Source organism: Talpa europaea (genome assembly GCF_964194135.1).
Source record: "Talpa europaea genome assembly, chromosome: 1".
Classification (NCBI taxonomy): domain Eukaryota; kingdom Metazoa; phylum Chordata; class Mammalia; order Eulipotyphla; family Talpidae; genus Talpa; species Talpa europaea.
Genome location: NC_140073.1, coordinates 34,269,843 through 34,294,515, shown reverse-complemented (window position 1 = coordinate 34,294,515; position 24,673 = coordinate 34,269,843). Strand labels below are relative to the sequence as shown.

The window sequence follows — 24,673 nt, the reverse complement described above, 5'->3', positions numbered from 1 at the left end:
TATGAAAATAGTTGGCAATGACAATTAGTTTATAATACATTCTTACAAAATTTGATGGAGAATAGGTGTAGAATTTTTAAATACTACCATACTTGTGAACTAGTCATCTTGTACTTTCAGGCTTTTCAATTTTGTTTTTAATCCTTTAATGCATGAGTTATAGTTTAAGTTTTCATGGAATTTTTGTTTGGGTTTTTTTTTTTTTTGGGCAGTTATCCATGATGTGATTTTTATATAAGTAATATTTGAACTATAACAATTCATTTATTAGAAAAAGAAGTGATCAAAAAAGAAACAGAAAAAGAAGTAAACAAGTGTATGCTACCACCCACTAGAGAATGTGGCATTTTTGGAATCCTTGATATTCTTAAGAGTTTTGAAATAACAGTTGTTCTTTATTTGGAAAATCTGTCAAATGCCTATTGAAAGCACATTATTATTGTGCTAGAAATAAATTAAATGGAAACTATTGGTTCTTTAGAAAATGTTGGCGAGAGATTTGTTTTTTTTTTTAATTCTGTGCCAGTGATTTGTGAATTCCTGTTCCTGTGCAATACTACTGTTGCATGATGGAAAAGGAAGTATTTTGCTACTATTAGATAATGAATACATCCTAATTTATTAAGCATTAATTTGGTGATAATTTTTTACAATTTTTTATTTTTCTTCTGTCTGTCTTCAACCTGCTCCACTTCTGGATAGATATGAATGATAAGAAATTCTCTTATTGATCTGAAATTGCCTAATTGATGTTTATTGGCCATTCTGTTTTCTGTAGCTATTAACAGTAAATCTTCCTCTTCCACATGTTAGCTTTTCAGATGTTTGAACAAACCTATCTTGTATTTCCACATTGTTATTGAACTTTGACTGTCTAGAATAAACTGTTTGCTTTTCTACATTCATGATATTTTGTATGTTTGCCAGAGTGTGGTCAGTAATTAATTAGTGCCCTTTGAAAGTATGGTTGCTTAAAGCTGATTACAGAAGGTTAGTGTTATCTAATCATTACAGAGCACTAGGGGTCTCAGCACTGACTATGGGACATCTGCTGCTAGCAAGAATTTAGGATTATTTTAGCAACTTTCTTATCTCCATTTAGACTTCTTTTGAATAAAACCCTCTTTTTTATATTTAACTTCTGTTAAGCACTTACATGTACATTTTTGTGCAGTTTTCAAAACATGCTGAGGATTAAACTTTTAGTTATATTAAATATTCAGTTTCAGAAAATCTCTCTTTTGGTCTTGATACTGGTATTCATTCATTCATCCCAGTTTTAGTCATCCACAGATTGGGCAGGCATGTAGTCTAATCTTTGGGTCATCAATTAAAAATGGTAAATAGCCCTTCTCTTGGTGCCAGTTGTCCTGTCTTTCTGACTCGCTACTTAAGTCACTATGGCCATTTTTTTTTTTAAAATACTTCAAAGTTCCATGTTCCTCTCTATCACCGACACTCTCTAGAACCTCCACCTGGAATGTCCTCACCCTGCCTCTATCCCTCTTCTCTCATTAATTCTGACACCTCAAATCAGATGTTGTTTATTCAAATATTTCTTTCCAGACACAAGCCTATATCATGTTCCCCTTTCATAGCCTTTTATAACACCCTGAGTTTCTTTGACTTAGCACTTTTCATTTTATTATTATATATTTATTTTTGTGATTGTTGTATTTTACCCACTGTGTCAAATGATCCATGTTAGCAAGAACCAAGTTTCTCTCACTGTGATACTGTGAATATGCATTTTGGTCTTCATCCCTTTTCTGGACAGAGTTCCTAAAACCCTTGGAATTTCCTCAGTAAAGAAGGCTATAAATGTGTGTTTTGTTACGTTATCATGGTAATTTTTGGAAAGCACCTAAGAGTGGAGATGTTTGTCCATGGAACCAATCTTATGATTAGGAGGTTGGAACTTTCAGTCCCAACCCTTAGCCTTCCCCTTACCTCCAGGAGAGATAAGAGTGGCTAGAGGTTCTATCTATGGCCAATGCTTATATCATGAAGCCTCCATAAAACCCCAAAAGTATGGCGTTTGAAGATCTTCCAGATTGGTGAACATGTGAAGATTTGGGGTGAGCAGCACACTCAGAGAGCATGGAAGCTTAGAGCTCTTCCCACATACCTTGCCCTATGCATCTCTTCCATTGGCTGTTCATGAGTTTTATAATAAACCAGTAACCTAGTAAGTAAAATGTTTCCTTGAGTTTTGTGAGCTGTTGTAACAAATTTATCAAAGGTGGGAGATCACTGGAACTTCCAAGCTATATAACCATTAGATCAGAGGCATAAGTGATAACCTGGGCTTCCATCTGAAGGTTGGAGAGGATACTCTTATAGGACTGAACCCTTAAACAATGGGCTCTGTTGAATATTTCCAAGTAGAGAGTGTCAGAATAAAGTTGAATTGTAGGACACCCTGCTGGTGTCCCAGAATTGCTTGTTGGTGTGGGAACTCTTCACTCTCCCTTACCACCCCCACCCCAATATGTGTTGGAATTCGGGGCCAGAGCCTTCACTGTTGTATCCCCATAACATAGCATAGTGTCAGGTACATAGTACTTGTTGAATTTAGTTTTTTAAAATGGTCATATAACGCAGTGTCTCCATGAAAGTGTCCTACATGTATTGGCTCCTGAGGATAATGCAGTACAAATAGAGTACATTAAACTCCAATCTTTGGATTAGAACAAGAAAAATAAGGACAATGGTGCATATGTGTGGTATATGTCAGTATGAAGTTATTGCCTTCTTTTATTCTAATATGTTCTCTTTTTCAGGTTATTAATTTTTTATGTAGTTTTGGGGAATTTTTGTTTATTTTTGGAAACTATTCTTACTTAGAATAAAATTAAATATGCAACACCATGATGCTTTGAGAGTTTACCAGTCTTTAAAATCCAGAACTCACTAATCTTGAAGACCTTAGAGACCTTCTCTAAGTTAAGATCTTTGTTTCTCTTTGGATATAGTTGCTATGAATCCACTTGGCTGCATAAACAAATATATAATTTTTCCTTCAACCATGTTTCTTAGTGGCCTCATTCTTTCTGTATCTCTGTTATATAATATTAATCATGGCCAAGTAGGCTCAGATTCAAAATGGTTATTGTTGAGTTTTCTTTTTTAGCGTAATTATACTTTTTCTACATTTAAAGTAAGTAAAAGAATTGTGCCTCCCTGGTGGTGCAGGCAGTTGAGCACAACGCTGTGAACCTGTCTGCAGCCTCTGCAGTGCGGGTTTGATCCCGGCTGGCAGCAGAGATACCCACATGGCGTGGCAGACCTCGCCTGTCTTGCCCACTGCTCCTCTCAGCAGTGTATTTCATTACATCTGCCTGTTCTGTTCCCTGTTCTGTTCCCTGCTCTGTCTCTTATGAATCCTCTCACCCTCCCGCACATCTGCCCTGTACCCCGGTTCTTGTATGTATGAATAAATAAATCTTTAAAAATAAATAAAAATAAAGTAAGTAAAAGAATAAACCTCAAATATGGTATGTTAAACTTTAATACTAAAAGAAAGTGTTGTATGTTTAGGAATACTAACAACTCTTCTTATAAGTGGCTCTGTATTTTAAAATTAAATTATATTTTAAAGTTATAAGTTCTCTGAGAACTTTTCCTATAAAATTGTTAATTTTTCACCTGCTTTATACGAGTGTAAATTTGGGTGAGATAAAATGACAGTGTTTAATAGATAAATAAAATGAAATTTTTGTGCTTTTTTTCTAACTTTGTTTTTAAAAACCTGCTTTTAGCTATGTGACTTTGTTACTCTAATCTCTCTGCATGATTCCTCAGCAATCCTATTTCTTCACCTATACAATGTTTGTTATGGGATTTAAATGACTGACTTACTGAGTGGATAGAAAATGCTTAGGAGATTGTGTTATACAGTGGAAGTGATTAACAAATATTAGTCACTTTTAGTATTATTACTAGTAAATAGTAGCTAATAATGGTAATAGCAACAGTAGTAGTAGTAGTAGTATAATTAGTAGTGGTAATAGTGTTAAATAGGGATTTTTTCACATTCAGTTATAGAAAACATCACCATAAATAAATACTAAAAATGTATCATTTTATTTTAACTATATCTTCAATGCTTGGCAATTTGGCAAATCATTACTTAGCAAAGAAAATGCTATCTAGAATGAACACATCCAACTTTTCTCTGGCCACAGTGCATAGAATTATATCTTTCAGAACTTTAGACTAAGTGGTTATTAAATCCTTTGTGATTAAACTTTTAAGTCAATTCAATAACTTTTGATCTACACTGATAGCAGATTATTAAAGTAGTGATCTGCCCATTTACTTAAAATACCACCTTCATGTTAGAAGACAAGTTACATAAATTCTAAATTGAAAACACCTACAGGAGTTAAAAAACAAAAATGCTGTCTTTTTTTCCCCTAAGTAGAAAACAAGCGGTGGTTAAATGATCAAACATTTTAATTTTCTTAGTTGTTTTAAACCAACATAGTCTTGGGGCCTCCCTGGTGGCGCAGCAGTTGAGCGCTGGGCTGCGAAGCTGCTCACAGCCTCTGCAGTGCTGGTTCGATCCCCGGCCACCAGCGAGGGTCCCACATGGCACGCAGACCTCTCCTGCCGCCTGCTGCTCCCCTCAGCAGTGTACTTCCTCAGTCTGCCTGCGCTACTCTCTGCTCTGACTCTGGTGAATTCTCTCGCCCTCCCATGCCTCTGACTGTACCCAGTGCTTGTATAAATAAATAAATCTTTTTTTAAAAAGTTAAAAATAAACAAATTAAATAAATAAATAAATAAACCAACATAGTCTTAGGGAACTTGTTTACCTTATATAATTTTCCTACTAAACACACTAAAATACCTGTGTGTATGTTTGTGTGAGTGTGTTTAATGGTTTTTGACTTAGCATAATTATAGGAATTGGAGGTTTTATCACCCTCCCAATAACACAAGTGAATTGGTTTTGTCACTTAGGTATATGATCTTAGAAAATAGACATATAAATCTCTTTTGAAAGTAAAAGCCTCATGTTAGTCTACTGAACTTTCACTTAAAGGTATTCCTAATTTTTCTTTTTTTTTAAAAAAGATTTATTTTCATTTATGCATATAAGAACTGGGGTGTAGGCCAGAGTTGTGAGAGTGGTGGGTGAGAGGATTCACCAGAGACAGAGTAGGGAGCAGAACTGGTGGATCTACTGAAATATACTGCTGAGGGGAGCAGCAGGCAAGACAGTTGAGGTCCGCTGCACCATGTGGGTTAGCCTGGCTTGGGATCAAATACATGCCACAGTGGCTGTCAATAGCTTCATAGTGCTGAGACTTTAACCCCTCCACCACCAGGGACGCCTTTTTCTTTATTTTCTTGAATGTATAGTTATACTGCTGTTTTTATATGTAAAAGTAACCTCTATATATATATATATATATTTGACAGGTACAATGTGAAACACACTCTGGATTTCAAATAACACCATTTCATCATGGGACAGCAAATTTCGGATCAGACTCAATTGGTTCTTAACAAGTTACCAGAAAAAGTAGTAAAACATGTCACATTGGTTCGAGAGAGTGGCTCCTTAACTTATGAAGAATTTCTTGGGAGAGTAGCTGAACTTAATGATGTGTAAGACTTGTATTTTTTTTTCCATTTTATTGTGTCCCTCAATGTTTGCTTCCTATGTCATGAATGTGTGAGAGGTAGCCAGAAATGTTGATTGGGAAGACTTAATGTTCTCAGCATTTAGCAAATATTTAGCAAATATTTAGCAAATATTTATTGAACATCTATTGTAGGACTTTCTATATGGCAATTTTAAAACATAATAGGAACAGAAGAGGCCATAGGAACTAAGAATTGAATTTGTAACACAGGCATATAAGTTGATTCTTGTTAGAAAATACTAAGGAAATACATAACAGAAGAGAACTTGCTAATTAACCACTCCAGAGAAAGGTTCCTAGGAGTTAAAGGGTTCTCAGGTTTCTGTACATCAACCATTTCAGCTTAAATAAATAAAACTACTGTGTTTGTTCACTGAGCCATCATTTTGCCAGAGAAATACATATATAATAATATTTAATTTGTCATCATTAAGGAATAGGATTTCATTTAATATTTTCTAATTAGCTAACATCATTTAGTGAATTTCTACTTTATTTAAATCTTTACTTAGCTCTTGAATACATTTCTGGCTATGATGGAATATAAATTTCCCTGCCTTCTTTAAGAGCACACCTATTATAACAGCCTTTTCTTTGTGAATTTATTCTTTATCAGTCAGGGTTCTATATTACTGAGTGGCCCCAATTTGCTATACTTTTCAAGTGTTGCTTTTTTGTTTTTTGTGGGTTTTTTTCTGCTAATGACAGGTGAGGTGTCACTTCTAGTAAACTTCTAGCACCCACATCTAAGTGTGTGTGTGTGTGTGTGTGTGTGTGTTCTATCTCCCTTGAGGTACAGTTTATTCACATCACCTTTTAAATAACATCTTAAAGGTTCTTTCTTTAGTTTATTCACTTTAACATCACTGAGCCCTTACTATGTGTAAAGAACTCTGCTGAGAGTTGAACATTTGAACTAAGACCTAAAATGCTTAACCAAGTATTAATGACAGATCCAGCTCTCTGTAAGTCTGAAGCTCCTTCTGGGATCCTACATCACCTCTCCTTAAACCCATAAAAGTCCAAAGAAAATCATCTAGCAGTCTAGGACCACATTGTATGTAAACGTACAGTCACTATTGTTTAGGGTAAGTTACATGAACCTGCTCCCCAAGCTTTGTCATAGCTGTATTGGATGATAAGAAACATACTTGGCCCTCTGGAATGCTTTAGATTAAAAAAAAATACTGTCTTTTTATGAATATGGCTAGAGTCTGCTGTTATTAACAAGTCATGAAGAATAAAGTATCTTGAAATTTAAAGTCATTTTAGAGGATCATTTCTTTTAAGAACACTGGATTTCCTCCACTTAAAAACCCTAAATATATTGATGGATCATATATGAATATATATGTAAACATAGAAAATTTACTAGAAGGATATATACTGAGTATTTGGGGAATCAGTAGAAAAAGGGGGCACTGAATGGAGATTTTATATTTGTGTATTATCTCATCTTTTATGTTAAAAATGTAGTCATGAGTTTTAAAAACCAACAATTTACTTTTTTTCTAATTTTTTAGAACATAAAAGATGGTAGTATTTGAAGCATTGCTTTCGGGATACTTATTTATTTTTTCTTACAATGTTTGCTTTCTTTTCTCAGGTGTAGTCCCCACAGAATTTCCACCACCAATTCACCTGTGCACCATCACCATAGGCCCTTGTGCTCTTCCTGCTGTCATTTTGATCCCTTTCCCTCCCTCTCCCCTGCAGAATGTCTCTGATTTATAGTTGTCTGTTTATTTTTGTTTTGTTGTGGGTTTTTTGTTGCTGTTTTTTTTTTTCTTGATCCCCTATATTCCTCCTATAAGTGAAATCATCTGGTATTTTTATTTTTTGTTCTGACTTATTTCACTAAGCATAGTTTGGGATATTCTTAAGGAGTAAAATTGGATTAGTATTATAAGAGTAAAACTTTTTTATTTATATTTCAATTATTTTTATATTTTTATATTTTATTATCATTTTTCATTTTTGCACAATGTATGCATTTTCATTTTGGTTATATTCCCCATACAATTCCCACTCCCCTTATTTTGACCCTAATCCCTCCTTTCTTCCTCCCCCCCCAACCCCCAGAGTATCTCTGGTTTATAGTTGCTTGTTAATTTTTATTTTTTCTTGATTATAATTTGTCTTTTTCCTGGTCCCTTGTTTAGGTTTTCTAAATTCCTGCTTTGAGTGAGACCATCTGGTATTTTTCTTTTTCTTTCTGGCTTATTTCGCTGAGCATGACCCCATCCAGCTCCATCCATGTTGCTGCAAATAGCATGAGTTTACCCTTTTTTGATTGCTGAGTAATATTCCATTGTGTATATATATCACAGATTCTTGATCTAGTCATCTATTTTGGGGCATTTGGGTTGTTTCCAAAGCTTAGCTATTGTAAATTGTGCTGCTGTAAACATAGGGTTGCAGGTACCCTTTTGAATTAATGTTTCTGTGTCCTTTGGGTAAATTCCTAGGGGTGGAATTGCTGGATCATATGGAATCTCTATCTTTAGTAGGTTGCTGAATCTCCACACAGCTTTCCATTGTGGTTGGACCATTTTGCACTCCCATCAGCAGTGCAGGAAAGTTCCTTTTTCTCCACATCCTCGCCAACATTTGTTTTTGCTAGTTTTTTTAATATGTACCGTTCTCACTGTAGTAAGATGGTATCTCATTGTAGTTTTGATTTGCATTTCCCTGATTACAAATGATATTGAACATTTTTTCATATGCCTTTTGGCCGTTTGCATTTCCTCTTTGGAGCAGTTTCTTTTAGCTCTTCTGCCCATTTTTTGACTGGATTATTTTCTTTGTTTTTGTTCAGTCTCATCAGCTCTTTATAGATTTGTGATCAGTCCTTTATCGTTAGTGTTGTGTGCAAAAATGTTCTCCCAGTCGGTGGGGTTTCTCTGTGTTTTGGTTATTGTCTCTTCTGCTGTATAGAAGCTTTTTAATTTGATGTATTCCCAGCTGTTTATATTTCAATTCTTATACAGAGTAATCTGTGATCTTTGCCATCCCTTTAGAGGTTTTGAATTTACATTCATAAACCTATTCTATTCAATGAAATTTTGCCTTTGGCCTAAAGATATCAGATAAAATGTGTCCTATGAAGGCAACCATGAGCTAAACTTACTGTGTAATACAGAGGCAATGGTAAAGAATGTCTTCCTTTTATTTAACACAAGAGATACCTGACTATATTTTCTCCAGAGACCATTTCACAAGTGCAGTGCTGTCTGAGAACTACAAAGTTAAGACTCATGACTTGATAGGTAGGAAACTGACACAGTCAAATTCTTTTCACTGGCAGATTTTGATACCAAATTAAGCTAGTTGCTTAATTTTCAATGGCCTCTATTTATTTAGCTATGTCACTTAGTTGAGTGGTATCCCCACTGGTACTTGGAGAGAAATATTAGTAATGATAAAGGGAATTGTAATGCTTATGTCCTTGAACTGATTTAGATTGGCATTGGTAGCAATGGTACTGAATGATCTGCTGAAAGTGATGTTGCTATGTTAGAATCCTGTGACTCTAAACTAAAATTACTGTGCTAGGGGAAGAGAATAAATCTATAAAATCTCAAAATTGTTTGTTTGATCTGTTCCCAACTTAAAAAAATACTCATAGAGGTGTGTTACTATTGTTGCTTTAATAAAGACCCAAGCAAGAGCAAGATTTTTTCACACTTTATATCCATTTGAGGCAATAGTCAAGATTTAGATAAATGAAACCAACTAAACTTACTCTTTAAATAACTGATACCTTGGGAATGTTTTTCCTAAATCTTTGTTAAAGACCAGTGAGATACAGATAGGACAGAAAAGATTATAAATATCATTCCATTATGCTGTCGACTTTAAAAACGTTGGAAAATATATGTTTATAATCAAAACATTCTCCATCCCTCTGTTTTAAAAATCTAATTATTATAGTCTTTATTATAATTTGTGTTTGTTTTCTTCAAATTTTCATTTGTTTTAAAGTGTTTCTTGAATCTGCTTTTATGACTTCATTATATGACTTTTCATAAAGTTAGCAAAGGTGTCTGTATCTTTTCAGAACTGCTAAGGTGGCTTCTGGCCAGGAAAAACATCTTCTCTTTGAGGTACAACCTGGATCTGATTCCTCTGCCTTTTGGAAAGTGGTTGTACGGGTGGTTTGTACCAAGGTGAGAATGATAGAGACTTCCAAGTCTGAACTTTATTTTGGTGGTTAGAACTATATTTAGTAGTTTAGTATGTTATAGTAGAATAATTATAATTTGAAGCTATTATTGCTTCCAGGTTAGCTGTTTGAATCTCATTGTTCATAATTGCCATATAGCAGGGATTTTTACTTCAAGGAAGGTGGCAGTAAATTCTTGTCCTTACCTTTCACCTCTTTGAATTTTAGCCAACTATAAAATTCTAAATTATTTAGCTCTAAGTTGACTGTTTAAAAATTAAAGTTATATTAAAAGATCATTTCTTTTTAGAACACTAGATTTTATTTAGAAATCTATCAAAGGTTTTGTTACTTTGGCTTTTTTTTTAGTAATTTTTACTTTTAGAATGGGGTTTTCACTCTCAGTGCACTTTCTTACTTCATCTTTAATTTTAGATAATTCAATATACCAATCATGCTAAATATCTAATTCCTAAAATCATAGAATACTGGAAAGTTTTATCCACCAATGGTAGCCTTAAAATAAGTGGTTCTTAACCATTTTAAGACCATAGACATTATGATAAAAATGAAAGAATAAATTTTAATAGGCCTCCTCCTTTGCCAATCCCTGCATTAAAGCAAACAATAAAATCATCCATAAGTACCTAAACAATAAATTGGGCATTCATGAATTCTCTGAATTCCATTTCAGATTAACCCAAACCCTGGGTAAGGGGATTTTTTTTTTTTTCCCCTTTGTGACTTGAACTCAAGGAATCATGTCCAATTATAAATCTAAAGTCAGTCTTATTTCTGCAGTGAGTTGTTTACCACCACTATGTTTTAAATGCATTATAGTTGATTATAAATAGTTGAGCAAGTTGATTATGCATAGAAGTTCTAATCCATTTAAGTAGTAAAAGAACTTTAAAGAAGATCAGAGGAAAAAGACAGAAATGTTAATTCCAGACTTGTCTAAATGCCTGAGGTTGAAAGATGTACTTGATTTAGAGAAAATTAAACAGTTTAATAGCATTTTACCAGTAGTTTAATAGCATTTAAGCACAGTAGTTTAATAACATTCAGCTGGGTTTGTCAGGTCTATCCTCAGTGAACATTTGTTTAGTTGATTATTTTAAAAAGGAAGATATAATAGCTGCCAAATATTCAGCTACCAACATTCAAAAATTTCTTGTGTCAGTCACCACAGAAGTAGCTAATGTACTAGTGTGGGTAGCAGTGTAACTTTATACAGTGCATAATTTTTTAAAAATCACAGTAACAGAATATACACTGAAATACTGACAACTTGATCAAGATCACATAATGTTATTTGTATTTTGATACCTGGGCTCAAATAGATTTAATATCGCCTATCATTCCATAGCTACAGATTTACACTGCACATAATCTTTCAGGACAACTTGAGAGTCAACTTTAAAAGAATTTAAGAACTCTAGTAGCAAAGGTCATTTCTGAAAACCATGCATTCTTCATTTCTTCATTTCTTCATTCTTCATTTCTTGCCTTTCTTCCTCAGTAGCCAGCTATCCAGTTTGAAAAACCTCTATCTGTATTTCTCTTTGAATTCTCCATTTTTTTCTAAATATTGTCTAATATTATTTGTTCCATTTATTATGCATTTAATATATTTCATTGCTTGCTTCTGTTCCCATGGTCTTCGAGACCATCTCCTTGTGCTTGAAGGAAGCCCTTCACGTCACTAATCTGTCATTGATTAATTTCTCCAGGAATATTATGTCTCCTACCAACCTTGTTTTGGTCATTTCAGAAGAGCATGTGTACCCTACTCCATAACTCCCCAAGTTTAATGAAATCAATATTTCCCCTTAATCTGTTATCCCACACTTGCCCCCAAATAGCTCCTCACGTTAAGAATGTAAGCTGAGGGCCTCCCCGGTGGTGCAGTGGTTGAGCGCTGGGTTGTGAAGCTGCCTGCAGACTCTGCAGCACCGGTTCGATCCCCGGCTGCTCCCCAGCCACCGCAGGAGGGTCCCACATGGCGCACAGACCTCTCCTGCCGCCCGCTGCTCCCCTCAGCAGTGTGCTTTGGTCCTTCTGCCTGCTCTACTCCCCGCTCTGGCTCTGGTGAATTCTCTCACCCTCCCGTGCTTCTGACTGTACCCAGTGCTTGTATAAATAAATAAATAAATAAATAAATAAATAAATAAATAAATAAATAAAGCTGGTTCTTGATCTCTAATTTAAAAAAAAAAGAGAGAGAATGTAAGCTGAGGGCCTCCCTGATCACACAGCGGGTTGAGCGCAGCACTGTGAAGCTGTCTGCAGCCTCTGCAGTGCGGGTTCTATTCCTGGCTGGCCGGGAGATTCCCACATGGCATGGCAGACCTCTCCTGTCTTGCCCGCTGCTCCCCTCAGCAGTATATTTCTGTCGTCTGCCTGTTCTGCTCCCCACTCTGTCTGTGGTGAATCCTCTCACCCTACCATGCCTCTGGCCTGTACCCCAGCTCTTGTATAAAAATAAATAAATCTTAAAAAAAAAAAAAATGTGATCAGGAAGGAAGAAAAGTATAACCCCTAGGCTACTGGTTCCAACTCATATTTAAATGAGTTTTTTAGCTAAAGCTCAAAATGGTCTCCTGGGGAAAATTCAGCCACTTTTTGTTAGGATTTACTTTAATGTAATTTTCTTACTTTAGTATGAAAAGTTTTGGTGTAAAATAGAACTTAAGATATTCAAGAGAGCAATCTTTTTTCAGTTATAGTAGAATAACATGTGGTTGTTGGATTCAAATGAACCCTTTAAGAAATTAAAATGAAAGGAATTGTCGGTACTGATCTCTAAAATTCAGTTAAGTCTAAGAAAGTTGCCTAACATCATTAACTCTAAATAAGATAATAGGCCCAATCAACCCTACAGGGTTATTTTTAAGTTTCAAATGAGGTAAATTTGTGTAAGTACTTTGAACGCCACAAATGTAGGGAACATAACCTCTTGCTTGTTTGATTAGGTCATTTGCAACCTTGAAAGCTATTTCATAGGACATTTTACTAAATATTTGTTCCTCTTTACTGGGGAAAAATGGTAAGAGAATTAACTTACTCTTTCATTTTCTTTGTATTTTTAGATTAACAAAAGCAGTGGCATTGTAGAAGCATCACGGATTATGAATTTGTATCAATTTATTCAGCTTTATAAAGACATCACAAGTCAAGCAGTAGGAGTTTTAGCACAGAGCTCCACTTCTGAAGACCCTGGTGAAAACTCATCATCTGTAATGTCTTGTCAGGCCAGTCTTTGGATGGGAAGGTATACACTGCATCATCACTATGTTTCACTTATTTTCCAATATGCAAGTTACTGTAATCTCATTTATATTTTTGCTGGTGCTGTTTGTGACATCTTGTTATATTTCTTTTTATCTCAGTTGATACTATATCCCAGCTCTGTTTTTTGTATTATTCTGTGCATCAAGACATTATTAGAGTGCCAAATTAAGAAAACTTCAGGTGGCTCACACCAGGTAGTGTTTCTGTCAACCCAGAGTCCTCAAATCTGCTTACATTTGATAACAAAGGAGTTAAATGTTAAAGGTTAAATGTCACTCTTCTAATCATTTTTAGACAATCAAAGTCCTGTAGGAAATTAGGTACAAAAATCTGACAAAACCATTCCAGTTTTCCTTAAAAGTATTTAATTAGGGCCTCCCTGGTGGCACAGGCAGTTAAGCGCAGCGCTGTGAAGCTGTCCGCAGCCTCTGCAGTGCCAGTTTGATCCCTGCTGGCCGCGGAGATACCCACATGGTGGGACAGACCTTTCCTGTCTCGCCTGCTGTTCCTCTAAGCAGTGTATTTTGGTCGGTCTGCCTATTCTGTTCCCCCTCTGTCTCTGGTGAATCCTCTCACCCTCCCACACATCTGACCTGTACCCCGGTTCTTGTATAAATAAATAAATCTTAAAAAAAAAGGTATTTAATTGGAGCATTATAATTTTAAATATTAGATCCAGGACTTGGCAGTCCATTCAAGAAAGAACAAGTAGTTGGTGCACATATTGTATATACTGAGTTACCAAGAGGAAATTAAGTCAACCAGTTTTCTGTGATGGTGCTTGTTTACTCAGGCCTAATATTATTGTTCTATCTAAACTTTCTTTTCCTTCTCTGTAATGCTTTTGGCGTGTCAAAGCATCCACCTGTTGCCATTTGACAAACATAACCATAATTTAAGCTTGTAAATGCTGTACTGGAAAAATCTTATGTCGACGCAGGCATGTTGACATCCTGTCTTATTATACTAGGTAGACAGCAGACATCTGTATTGACAGTGTCTGTTACCTTAAAGTTAAGAATGTACTTAACAAGGGCCTCCCCTAGTGGTGCAGGTGGTTAAGCGCAGCACTGTGAAGCTGTCCGCAGCCTCTGCAGTGCAGGTTCCATCCCCTGCTGGCTAGGGTCCCACATGGCGCAACAGACCTCTCCTGTCGTGCCCACTGCTCCCTTCAGCAGTGTATTTCATCAGTCTGCCTGTTCTGTTCCCCACTCTGTCTCTGGTGAATCCTCTCACCCTCCTGCGCATCTGGCCTGTACCACAGTTCTTGTATAAATAAATAAATCAATCTTTAAAAATAAAAATGTACTTAACAAGAATTTCTCTTAGATTGCTCTATTTAGAATTGCATTTTGTGGTCTATTCTTAACTAACTGGTTTCCATTATGACTTACTACTATGTTATAGTAAAATTATATTTTTCATTTTATAATTTCCTATTTACTGTTATTAGGATTGTTTAGTTTTCTAGGTTTGGGATATGCCAAGTGTTACTGAACTACAAATGAGTTTCAGAACATTATAGGCAGTATTTAGGCTTATTTTTCTTGTATTTTTTAAAGTTAATTTTTCAAAAAGTTTCCTGATTTTCTGCTTTTTTACCTCTATGTCTTCAGAATGATTTTTTTAAAAGTATTTTGAAAGCTGAGAATAGGATTTACCAGTATATTGAAACTCTAGTAGCAAATTAAAAGAAAGTAATGTTTTTGTTGTTGCTATCATCTTAATGAAGGAAGTAGGATATTACCCATTTTCATGTGCCCTTGAAACAGAGAAGCTCAGTGCCTAATTGCTAGGTTAGGGCTGCTTCTTGCATTGTAGTTGATTTTGTTTTGTTCTTAGTTACACTAGTTCATAGAGCAAATCGAAGTTGAAGGTGATCTTGAGGGGCATTTCCCTGGTGTAACTTCAGACTTGATGTTTATTTCTATTAGTGGTTTAAATTTGTTGAGTACTTACAGGGTATAGGGCATTGTAAGAGTGTTTTACATGTATGAATTCATGAAATCTTCACAACAACCCCATGTTAATACAATTATTGACCTATTTCAGTTGAAGAAACTGAGGTTTAGACAAATAAATTATATGGCTAGAAATTGGCCTGACACTCACATTTAGGTCTATCTGCAGTACAGTCATGTCCCTAACATCTGCATTAGTACTCCCCAGTACATAAAGATCCTGTACTGCAGTGCTTCCTAAGCTTTGATTTTTAGTGGTTTTGAAGTGGAACTTGAGATTCTGTTACACTCAAAGATGGTGCCACTGCTACTCATCCATGGTTAACTCTGAGTAGCAAAATCTTTTCACCACATTCAGCCAAGTGGTAGTCAAAATTGTACTTGAATATCTGTAAGTTATGTGAAAGTCACTGCATCAGAGAAGCAAACCTTTTCATATGCAGATGACCCCAATGAAGTCTATGACGTTTTCCCTTCTGCAAAATCTGACACTATTGAGGCAGAATAGCCCAGACTCTAGAACTAAATTGCCTGCATTCAAGTCTTGGCTCTGCTGTCACTTAGGACAATTGATTAATCTCTCTTTCCTCAACTTCCTTATCTTTTGAAAGGGATGATAAAATAGTATCTGCTTCATGGGCTATTGTGAGAGTTGAGTGAGTTAATATTTGTAAAGTCTTAGAATAGTACCTGGCACATAATAATGTCTGTAAGAGTTAACTCTCATTAATAATAGCTGTCATTATTATTAAATTACTTCTTATTCCTTTTTCTGCTTATTCTATGCATTCTACTCATTCCTTTCTGTGTCTGTGCTCCAGATTACAACAAACAAGTCTGTTCTCTCTTCCAGCCCTTCAAATATTTGAAAACAGTAATCAGATTCTCACTGAGCCTCTCTTCTTCAGGATAAGCATCCATAATTCTATTACTTTTGTTTATATGGACCTCTATATATCTGAGACTTCTGGATGATCCTTTATCTGTCAATATTTTTTCAGAATAGGGGGCATAGAACTGAATACTACTCCACTCTGCAAGTAGTCTAACAAGGAAAATAATTCTGGTCACTGTAACAATTAAGGGGAACACTGTGCCAATTCCACTGGAAATTTCTCTATCTCCTTTTTACCTAATTCTATCCGGAATGTTGTTTGTGATAGCCCTCTGCTCCTCTCTTTTAAACTCTAACCTTCTGTTACTCTTTATGAATTCAGTGATATTCTATGATACCAAAATCCATGTCCACATCCTTATATATAAGTTGTGAGTTCTTCAATATGTCTGGGCCTGGCACAGCTTGTAGCATCTAAAAAATACTTAAACATTGAACTGAATAGATATATAAAAAAATCAAATACATTAGATTCACATCCATCTAGATTTTCACTTAGTTCCCCATTTCAGTTAAGTAGCTCCCCTATTTTGCCCATTACTAAAGCATAATATTTAATCTATTAGTACGTTTTGATGATTTGCCTTTTAATACCCCTTAGGCCAGTCCTAATTATCCCCCAGGTGAACTGCTGAAATGAGAATCGAATTGGTCCTCTTTCTGCACTCCCAGTTAATCTTCCTGAAGTACTCTGTCAGTGGGGTTCACTTTCCCTTTGATCAAACTCATGATTTCTAGTTTGCCCATCAGAACAAGTTTAAGCTTACTACTTTGATATCAGAGTATCTTTGCTATATTTGATTAACCTTTTGTCTCAGTTTTTTTCCACAGAGCATCATGCCAACCTTCTTGTTATACACACAGACAACACACACAGAATTTTGTACCTCCACGTCTTTATTTACCTGGAAATTTCTGTTAGATTCTTATCATTTTTTACCTCATCTTTCCAACAAGTTTAAAATACATTCATTTCTTCCCTCTTTATTAGCACTTACTACAAGTAATACACATTTGACATTTACTTATATTGTTTCATTTTCAAATCTGTGAATTTTAAATTATTTCAATATTGTATATACAATTATAATCAGCAGAGAATAAAAAATATGTTAGTGATACATCTTATCCTTATGAAGCTTATAGTCTAATGGTTATATTTTGAAACATTCAGTTTTTGGATAATTACAAAAGTAATACATGCTTGATTAAAAAAGTCTAAAAATTACAGAAATGCCCAAAAGCAAATTAAAATCACATCAAGAAACATTTATTGAGCACCTATGATAAACTCCCTATAGTTTATCATAGCCAAAGTGTTTATAATTTATGGGTAAACAGCCAGTTAGAATGCAATATTTAAGTCCTTGAACTGAGGCAAATGTTGGTTTTGAGAGCAGAGGGAAGGTAATATTTTGACCTGAGTTCTGAGTTTGGAATTTAACAAGTTCACAAGGGTATTTCAGGAAAGGAAAATACCACATGTAAACATACTTGCTCATTCAGAGACATTCTAAACTGTGACTGAGGTTGTTGGTTTGACATCTCTTCTTCCCAAGATGAAATTGCCAGTTAAGGACAGAGACTTTGCTTTCTATCTCTTTTGGGTTTCCTATAGCACCTGATACTGAAGACTGAGCTATTTTTTTTTTTCATTTGTATGTCCATTATCAACATCAACATATTAAGGCCCTAATGATGGCAAGGTCAGTATTTTAGAGACCTTTATATCATGCATAATGAATAAATCATATTTAGGCTATATTCATTTATATAAATTCAGCATGATTAAAATGGGCCAAGTTATTTTCAGGAACACCTTAATGGTTTCAGTTTTTGTCCATATTTTCTTCTTAACCATTACAGAATTTATCTTTTGTCCTGTTTACCTTTATGAAATTTGCCTCTCTTAGTACTTCTTCCCTAAATATTTGCTATCCATGTAAGATATGTTAGTTTAGTCTAATTTTGCTCAAGTCATACTGTGTTGTATGCTGGGGGCACATAGATGTTTGATAATGCTTTTTAAGCATTTAAAAACAAAGTATAAAGTACAGCGACATCAGTGAATATCATTGCTCCAGCTCAGATTTCACATTGCAGGGTGAAGCAGCTGACTGATGAGGAGGAATGTTGCATCTGTATGGATGGCCGAGCTGATCTCATCCTACCTTGTGCTCACAGCTTTTGTCAGAAGTGCATTGATAAATGGTAAGTTATCTTCTGCCTTCATGGGATAACCATGGCAGAGGTCAAAGAGATAAGGAGATCTGTGTCTGACTTGAGTCTAGAATCACATTCTTCCTCTTCCTTCTTTCTCCTCATTTCTACATATATGCTCTATATATGATTAGAGGGAATAATATGAATTCTTGAATTTTGGACTTGGAAGAAATTTTAGAGAAGAGATAGTGAGTATCATCATTTTATAAAATAAGATCATTTAACAGTATTTATAGCTGACATATAATGAACTGCTTATATCTAAAGTACAATTTGATGTTTTTTCATGTATGTATACAATCATAAAAACCATCATCACAATCCTGATAATGAACATATCCATCACCCACAAAAGTTACCTTATATCCCAGTGTAAAATCTCCTTCCTGCATATTCCCTCCAACAAACTACTAATATGCTTTTAGTAACTATAAAATTATTTGGACTTTCTGTATTTTTCATAAATGGAATCATTTTTTCTTTTGGTCTTTTTTTTTTTTCATTTAAATTTTATTTTTATATTCCCCATACAATTACAACCCCCTTATTTTGACCCCAATCCCTCCTTTCCCTGCCCCCCACCCCCCATCTTTCAGTCTTTTTTTGGTCTCTTTTTTTAATTTGATTTCTTTCATTCGATATAATTATTTTTAATTTACCCATGCTGTAGCATGTATCAATAGTTCCTTCCTTTTATTACCAAATAGCATTTTTCAAAGTTATTTTTCCTCTATGTAGAATTTTAGAATAGTAGTATTTATTTTTTTCAGTGCTTTTTTTTAACATATATATATATATATTTTTTTTTTTTTTTACATTGTTCTTGTACAGTGTATGCTTTCTCATCTCAGGTGTAGTCCCCATGGAATTCCCACCACCAATTCACCCATGTCCCATCACCATAATCCCTTATGCTCTTCCCACCCTTTTTTTGATCCTTCACCCTCCTCCTCCCCTGCAGAATGTCTCTGATTTATAGTTGCCTGTTGATTTTGATTTTTCTTTCAGTACTTTAATAATGTTGCTTATCTTACTTGCTTTATTTCCTTTGAGAAATCTGCTGTCATCTTTATTCCTCCCTAGGTAACATGCCTTTTTCCCTCTGGCAGCTTTTAAGATTTTTTTGTTGTTATCATTGATTTTGAACAATTTGATTATGATGTGCCTTAGAATAGTTTTCTTCATGTTTCTTGCGCTTAAGGTTCATTGAGTTGCTTGGATTTGTAGGTTTATACAAATAGTGTCATAACTTTGGAAATTTTTCAACCATTATTTTCTCACATTTTTTTTCTGTTCCTTCCCCCTCTCCTTCCAGGATTCCTGCTACACATAGATTAGAACACTTGTCGTTGTCCCACAGTTCAGTGATACTGTTTTTCTTTCAAGTCATATTCTCAGTGTTTGATTTTGGATAGTTAATATTACTATGTCTTTTCAAATTCACTAAACTATTTCTTTTTTTTTTTTAACAATACCTAACTTGCCATTAATCCCATCCAATGTATTTTTTTACTTCAGGTACTATAGTTTTCATACATTGGAGTTAGATTTAAGTTCTTTTTACTATCTTCTATGTCTCTGTTTAATAATTTTGGTCTTTCCTCCAGTTTTTTAAATATATGGAATACAGTTATAATAACCTATAATTCTCTTGTCTGCTAATTCTAACATCTCTGTCAGCTCTGGGTTGGTGTTTGGTTTTTGGTGTTTTGTTTTTTTTTTTCCCTTGGGTTGGTTTTAACTAATTTTTCTCTTCATTTTGGGTTGTACTTTTTGGTTTTTATGCCTGGTGGTATTACTTGGGTTACCAGATACTGTGAATTTTACCTTTCTTAACACCAGACATTTTTGTATTCCTAAAATATTCCTGAACTTTGTTGTAGAATATAGTAACTTGCAAATAGTTTGATTCTTTGGGGACTTCCTTGTATGCTTTGTTAGACAGGACTGGAGCAATGTTTACTTTAAAACTAATTATGCCCCATTAATGAAACAAGACCATTCAGAGTACTCTAGTCAATGCTCTGTGAATTATGAGGTTTTCCAGTCTTGCTAGTAGGAACAGGCTATGTAAGCTTTGGTACTGTTTCCTCAGATCCCTTTTGGAGATTCCGCAACCTCACGTAGTTTCCTCATATACACACACTGGCCATCACTCCTTCCATATATCTCTACAGTTCTCCCTTTGTGTAGCTCCTCTCCAGTACTCTGCCCTGTGAACTCTAGCTTGGCCACTCAGCTCTGTCTCTTTTACTCATGGTTTCTGCTAATCTCCACCTGCTTTTCCCCAGGCTTGCTCTCCATTCTGGAAAAGCTCAAGGCAATTAACTGCAGCAGTTAGTGGGTTTACTTTCCTGCTTCCAGTCTCTCAGGGATTATTGTCCCTTGCCATCTGATGTCCAGTGCTGAAAACCATTGTTTTATATATTTTACCCTGTGTTTTAGTTATTAAAAGTAGGAAGATAAATCTGGTCCTTGTTGCCTAGAAGCAAAAATAAACTTTTGAAATTGTAACTTTCGTGCACAGAGCGTACATAATTTCTTGTAAAATACCTCTGAGGAACCAGAAATCAACATGAATAATATATGCCAGCTCTAACTCTCACATTTAGCTTTTGGAATAGATTTCTAAATTTTTGCACAAAAGCCAAAGGACAGTTGATATAATTTAATTACTTTGATCTCAGATTTCACTGAGAGATGAAGAGAAAAACATTTTCTCTGCAACACATGTTTCTGCCTCAAATATGCTATTTTGAAATTTCCAAAATAATGTTTAATGAGAAAAAAAAAATCTCCTTGGAAAACATAGTCTTGTTTAAGTAATCATATATAAGTCCTTTCCCTATCAGAAAAATTATCGTGGATATAAAGTTCATCTTTTATTTTAAACCTTGAATGCTTCCATTCAAGGGAAAAACTAAATTTCCTTCTGTGCGAGACTGTTAAGTGAATTGTGGTTTATCCATACCATGTATGTTTAGAAAGAATAGATACCTATTATAGTATGTACAGATACATAATGGTCTATAAGATATATTGACAAGTTAAAAGAACAGTTATGTATATATATCATTCTAGATATCATTCATATCTCTTGAAGAATATGTAAGAAATTGGGAACAATGGTTACCCATGGGAAAAGAATTAAAAATTGCAACGGGAGGGAAAGATTTTTCAGTTTTTATGTTGTTTACATTTTTAAAAACCTTATTACTTTATTATTACTTTATTACTTTATTACCTTATTACTTTTTAAACAAATCTGTTTTAAAAAAAAAGAATTTAACAAACAAACTGTTCTTTGTTTGTCTTCTCTAATAGGAGTGATCGACACAGGAATTGCCCTATTTGTCGCCTACAAATGAGCGGAGCAAATGAATCTTGGGTGGTGTCAGATGCACCCACTGAAGATGATATGGCTAACTATATTCTTAACATGGCTGATGAGGCAGGCCAACCCCACAGGCCATGACCTTATACTTTGGTCATAGGGTAGAATGCAGGGCCTATAACATACAGCACAGAGACCGAAATCAATTTTCCCCACCCTGTTATTTTCACTATTCTGAAAATTTGTCCTATTTCTTTTGAAAAAATTTCCATGTCTTCCATTTATGGTAAACTAAAATTTGCTACTGTTTAAACTATGTTTTCCTGTTATATAGCTGTTCTAATACATATTAGAACTAAATGCTCTTGAATCCTTTGCTGAGGTAAAAGCAACATTTTCAGAGGCTTCTGAAACACTGTTTTTCAGAGCAGGAGTACTTGGGAATCTTTTTAGTTATGTGTAAAGTAAACCTTGAATGTGAAAAAGCTGTAACCATCTAAGAAAATTTTAAATGACTGAAAATGTAGAGTACATCAATGTGCATGTTACTACTTAAGTCTTTCTGCTGGAATCTAAGGAGTATGTTTGCCCCCTTGTGGTTAATTATTGCTCCTTTAATAATTTTTACTTGAAATGATCCACAGTTATTTCTTAACTCTAGCAGTGTGTTTTGGAACTACACACTTTTTACTTAAAAGCCTTTTTTTCCCCATGCTGTATAATTTGGATGAAGACTATAAAGTTGGGCATGGCTGCCTTGTAACGGGATTCCTGCTGGGGAATCTTCTTGGCTGTACTGGAAGTGCTTTCCCAAACTTCTTAAATCACTTTTGATAAGTCTTGTGCATCTTTGATTTTCAGAAGGAAATTTTTCTTCATTATAGATCCTACATTTTTTTATGTCCAATTGTGAAGTCATTCAATATTGATTTATGGTGCTTTTATTTTCTTAACTTAAAGGAATCTTTCTGAGGTCTCAGAGTCTTCAAATTTTTTAGATTAAGAGAAGAGAAAATAGGGTATATATTTTTAACCATGTATAAATAAAACATCTCTCTGAAAATTAGGAGATAATTTGGCTTTCTTACTTTTTCACTATACTTCCTTTGAAATACTCTGAATGAGTATAGTCATAATGGAATTATGATATTCAATAGCACTTCAACCATTTTTTAAAATTTTGCTTATAAAGTAAAATTTTTGTTTTATGTTAAACATTAAAATTGCAACATATAATAAAACTTGGACTTGATGTCTCCTTTAAAAAGTACATTAACAGTCCATATAACTTTTCTGACGTATTCTTGATAAGTTGCAAATAATATTTTTTTCCTAAGTACCAAAGTATGTGATTTAAATTGCTGCTTATTGATGGCAGAATTTGGGGGTACTAGCATTTTAAAATAATATAGGCAAGCAAATAAAATAATGATGTGATGTTTAACAAAAGGTAGCTTGATTTCACCCCAAAACTATTGCTAACTAATTGGTTGACATTCATGATGGGGCAGCTCAGCACTAAACAGTCTGGATATTTATGAAAGCAGAGTTCTAGGAACTCTATCATAGCAATGTAGCAATGTACCTGATGATTGTTTGACCTTGAAAAGGTCCCTTCCCTCTAGTTTGTAGGTTCCTACATTAGAAACTGAGACTTTAGTCTGTGGTTTTCACTTTATTTTAGCAGTAGAATTTTTTTTCAAGTAAAATCTTACTCATAATCCCTGCGTACATATGCGCTTGCACACACTCCCTAAGCCACTATATAAAAGTCATAGTCAAATAAATTTCCCTATATAAACTTTATATAATAAAATAACATGTTATTAAGTCAACCAGTGAAAACATGCATTAATGCATTGGTGATATCCAGTGTATTAGAATTTGGTGGGAACACAGTTATGAGAGCTGTTTTTAAATTAACTTTTTAAAAAATTAAATTCAAGTCAACTTTGCAGAACTCTGTTTCCTCCTTGGACTCTTAGTATTCCTTGGAACATATTTTGAAAATCTTAGGATAAATGATCCTTCTGAAATTTTACCAGCTCTATGATTTTAAATTGTCCTCCTAGATTAGACTTGCTAAGTCTAATTCAGATAGCCTAATTGAATACAGTTTCTGAAAATGAACAAAATTGCTTTATAGATTATTTGATCTTTCCAGATATAGCCAATGATTTTATCCCCCAGAATCATTCACCTTTCAAGGAATTATTTAACATTAAGCCCAGTAACTTAATATTGCCCAAACTTTTTTATTTTCTAATATGAGCTCCAAGACACTAACTGATCTACTGTGAAAAAGAAAATGTTCTCATTAGCCTTATCTAATAAATAAGCACAGTTTTTGCTTATTCCATTAAACTGGGTGATAATTCTTTAGATGTGAGTGTTAGGTAGGTTCCATTGTAATAATTAATTATAAAAGTTGTAAATTTGTTTAATGGGTGAAATAAACTTTTTGTATTCTGTACAGCTTGTCTTTTTTAAATATGAAGTATTTAAATGCACTTACTATGATAGCAGATATAATGTGTGCCTTCTAGGATTTGTGAAATGGTTTCATGAACTATAAGGAATTTGTTTTGTAAGTTAACAAGTTTTCCTGACCCTAACCCAGTAACAAAGGGTTTACTCATGTTATAATGCTATAGAACTTTAGTTTAGAGAAATGGACATGTCTATGTACTGAATTTAGAAGTTGAGAATGGCATCTGTTTACTCTTAGGACAAACTGATATATTGTGCAATAAATAATCTTTAGCAAGTAAATTTTAGCTAACAGAAGAGATTTTTTTCTTATGTAGTTTCACATTCTTATAACTAAATGTTTGTATTTCTTAGAGGACTGTTTTAAATTGTGCAGTGGGGGTTGTGGTGTTTCTGTGCTATGTTTTAAAATTCATTTCAAATTGGACTCAATTTCTTAATACCTAATATATATCTAAAGTAATAAGGCTGCTTAAAGATAGCAGTGACCTTTAACACTGATAAGTTGGATTCATTAAAAGGCAGTCCAAAAAATTTTCATGTTTAGCTGTTTTTTTTCTTCATTAAGTCAAGCTTTGCCTAATGAGGAATAAGGAAACTACTTGGAGATTAGGGAATCTCCAATCACAAATCAGCTGATCACCTTTACTTATG

The 24,673-nt window shown here is 34.4% G+C and overlaps 1 protein-coding gene across 3 annotated transcripts; it reads left to right on the top strand.

Moving 5' to 3' along the window:
• Positions 1 to 5,470: 5,470 nt before the first annotated feature.
• On the top strand, positions 5,471 to 21,833 carry RNF141 (ring finger protein 141; the record flags this gene model as incomplete). Of its 3 annotated transcripts, none has more annotated exons than XM_084243036.1 (5): positions 5,471 to 5,619; positions 9,718 to 9,826; positions 12,915 to 13,096; positions 18,076 to 18,183; positions 21,520 to 21,833. In XM_084243036.1, the coding sequence occupies 5 exons, from the start codon at positions 5,477 to 5,479 to the stop codon at positions 21,668 to 21,670; spliced, it is 693 nt and encodes a 230-aa protein (XP_084099162.1). In that variant the 3' UTR covers positions 21,671 to 21,833. The 3 variants fall into 3 exon arrangements, with proteins under 3 accessions (XP_084099162.1, XP_084099161.1, XP_084099160.1); XM_084243035.1 differs by having other exon boundaries at positions 5,477 to 5,619; positions 21,523 to 21,833; XM_084243034.1 differs by having other exon boundaries at positions 5,477 to 5,619; positions 12,915 to 13,149; positions 18,030 to 18,183.
• Between the last annotated feature and the right edge of the window lie 2,840 nt (positions 21,834 to 24,673).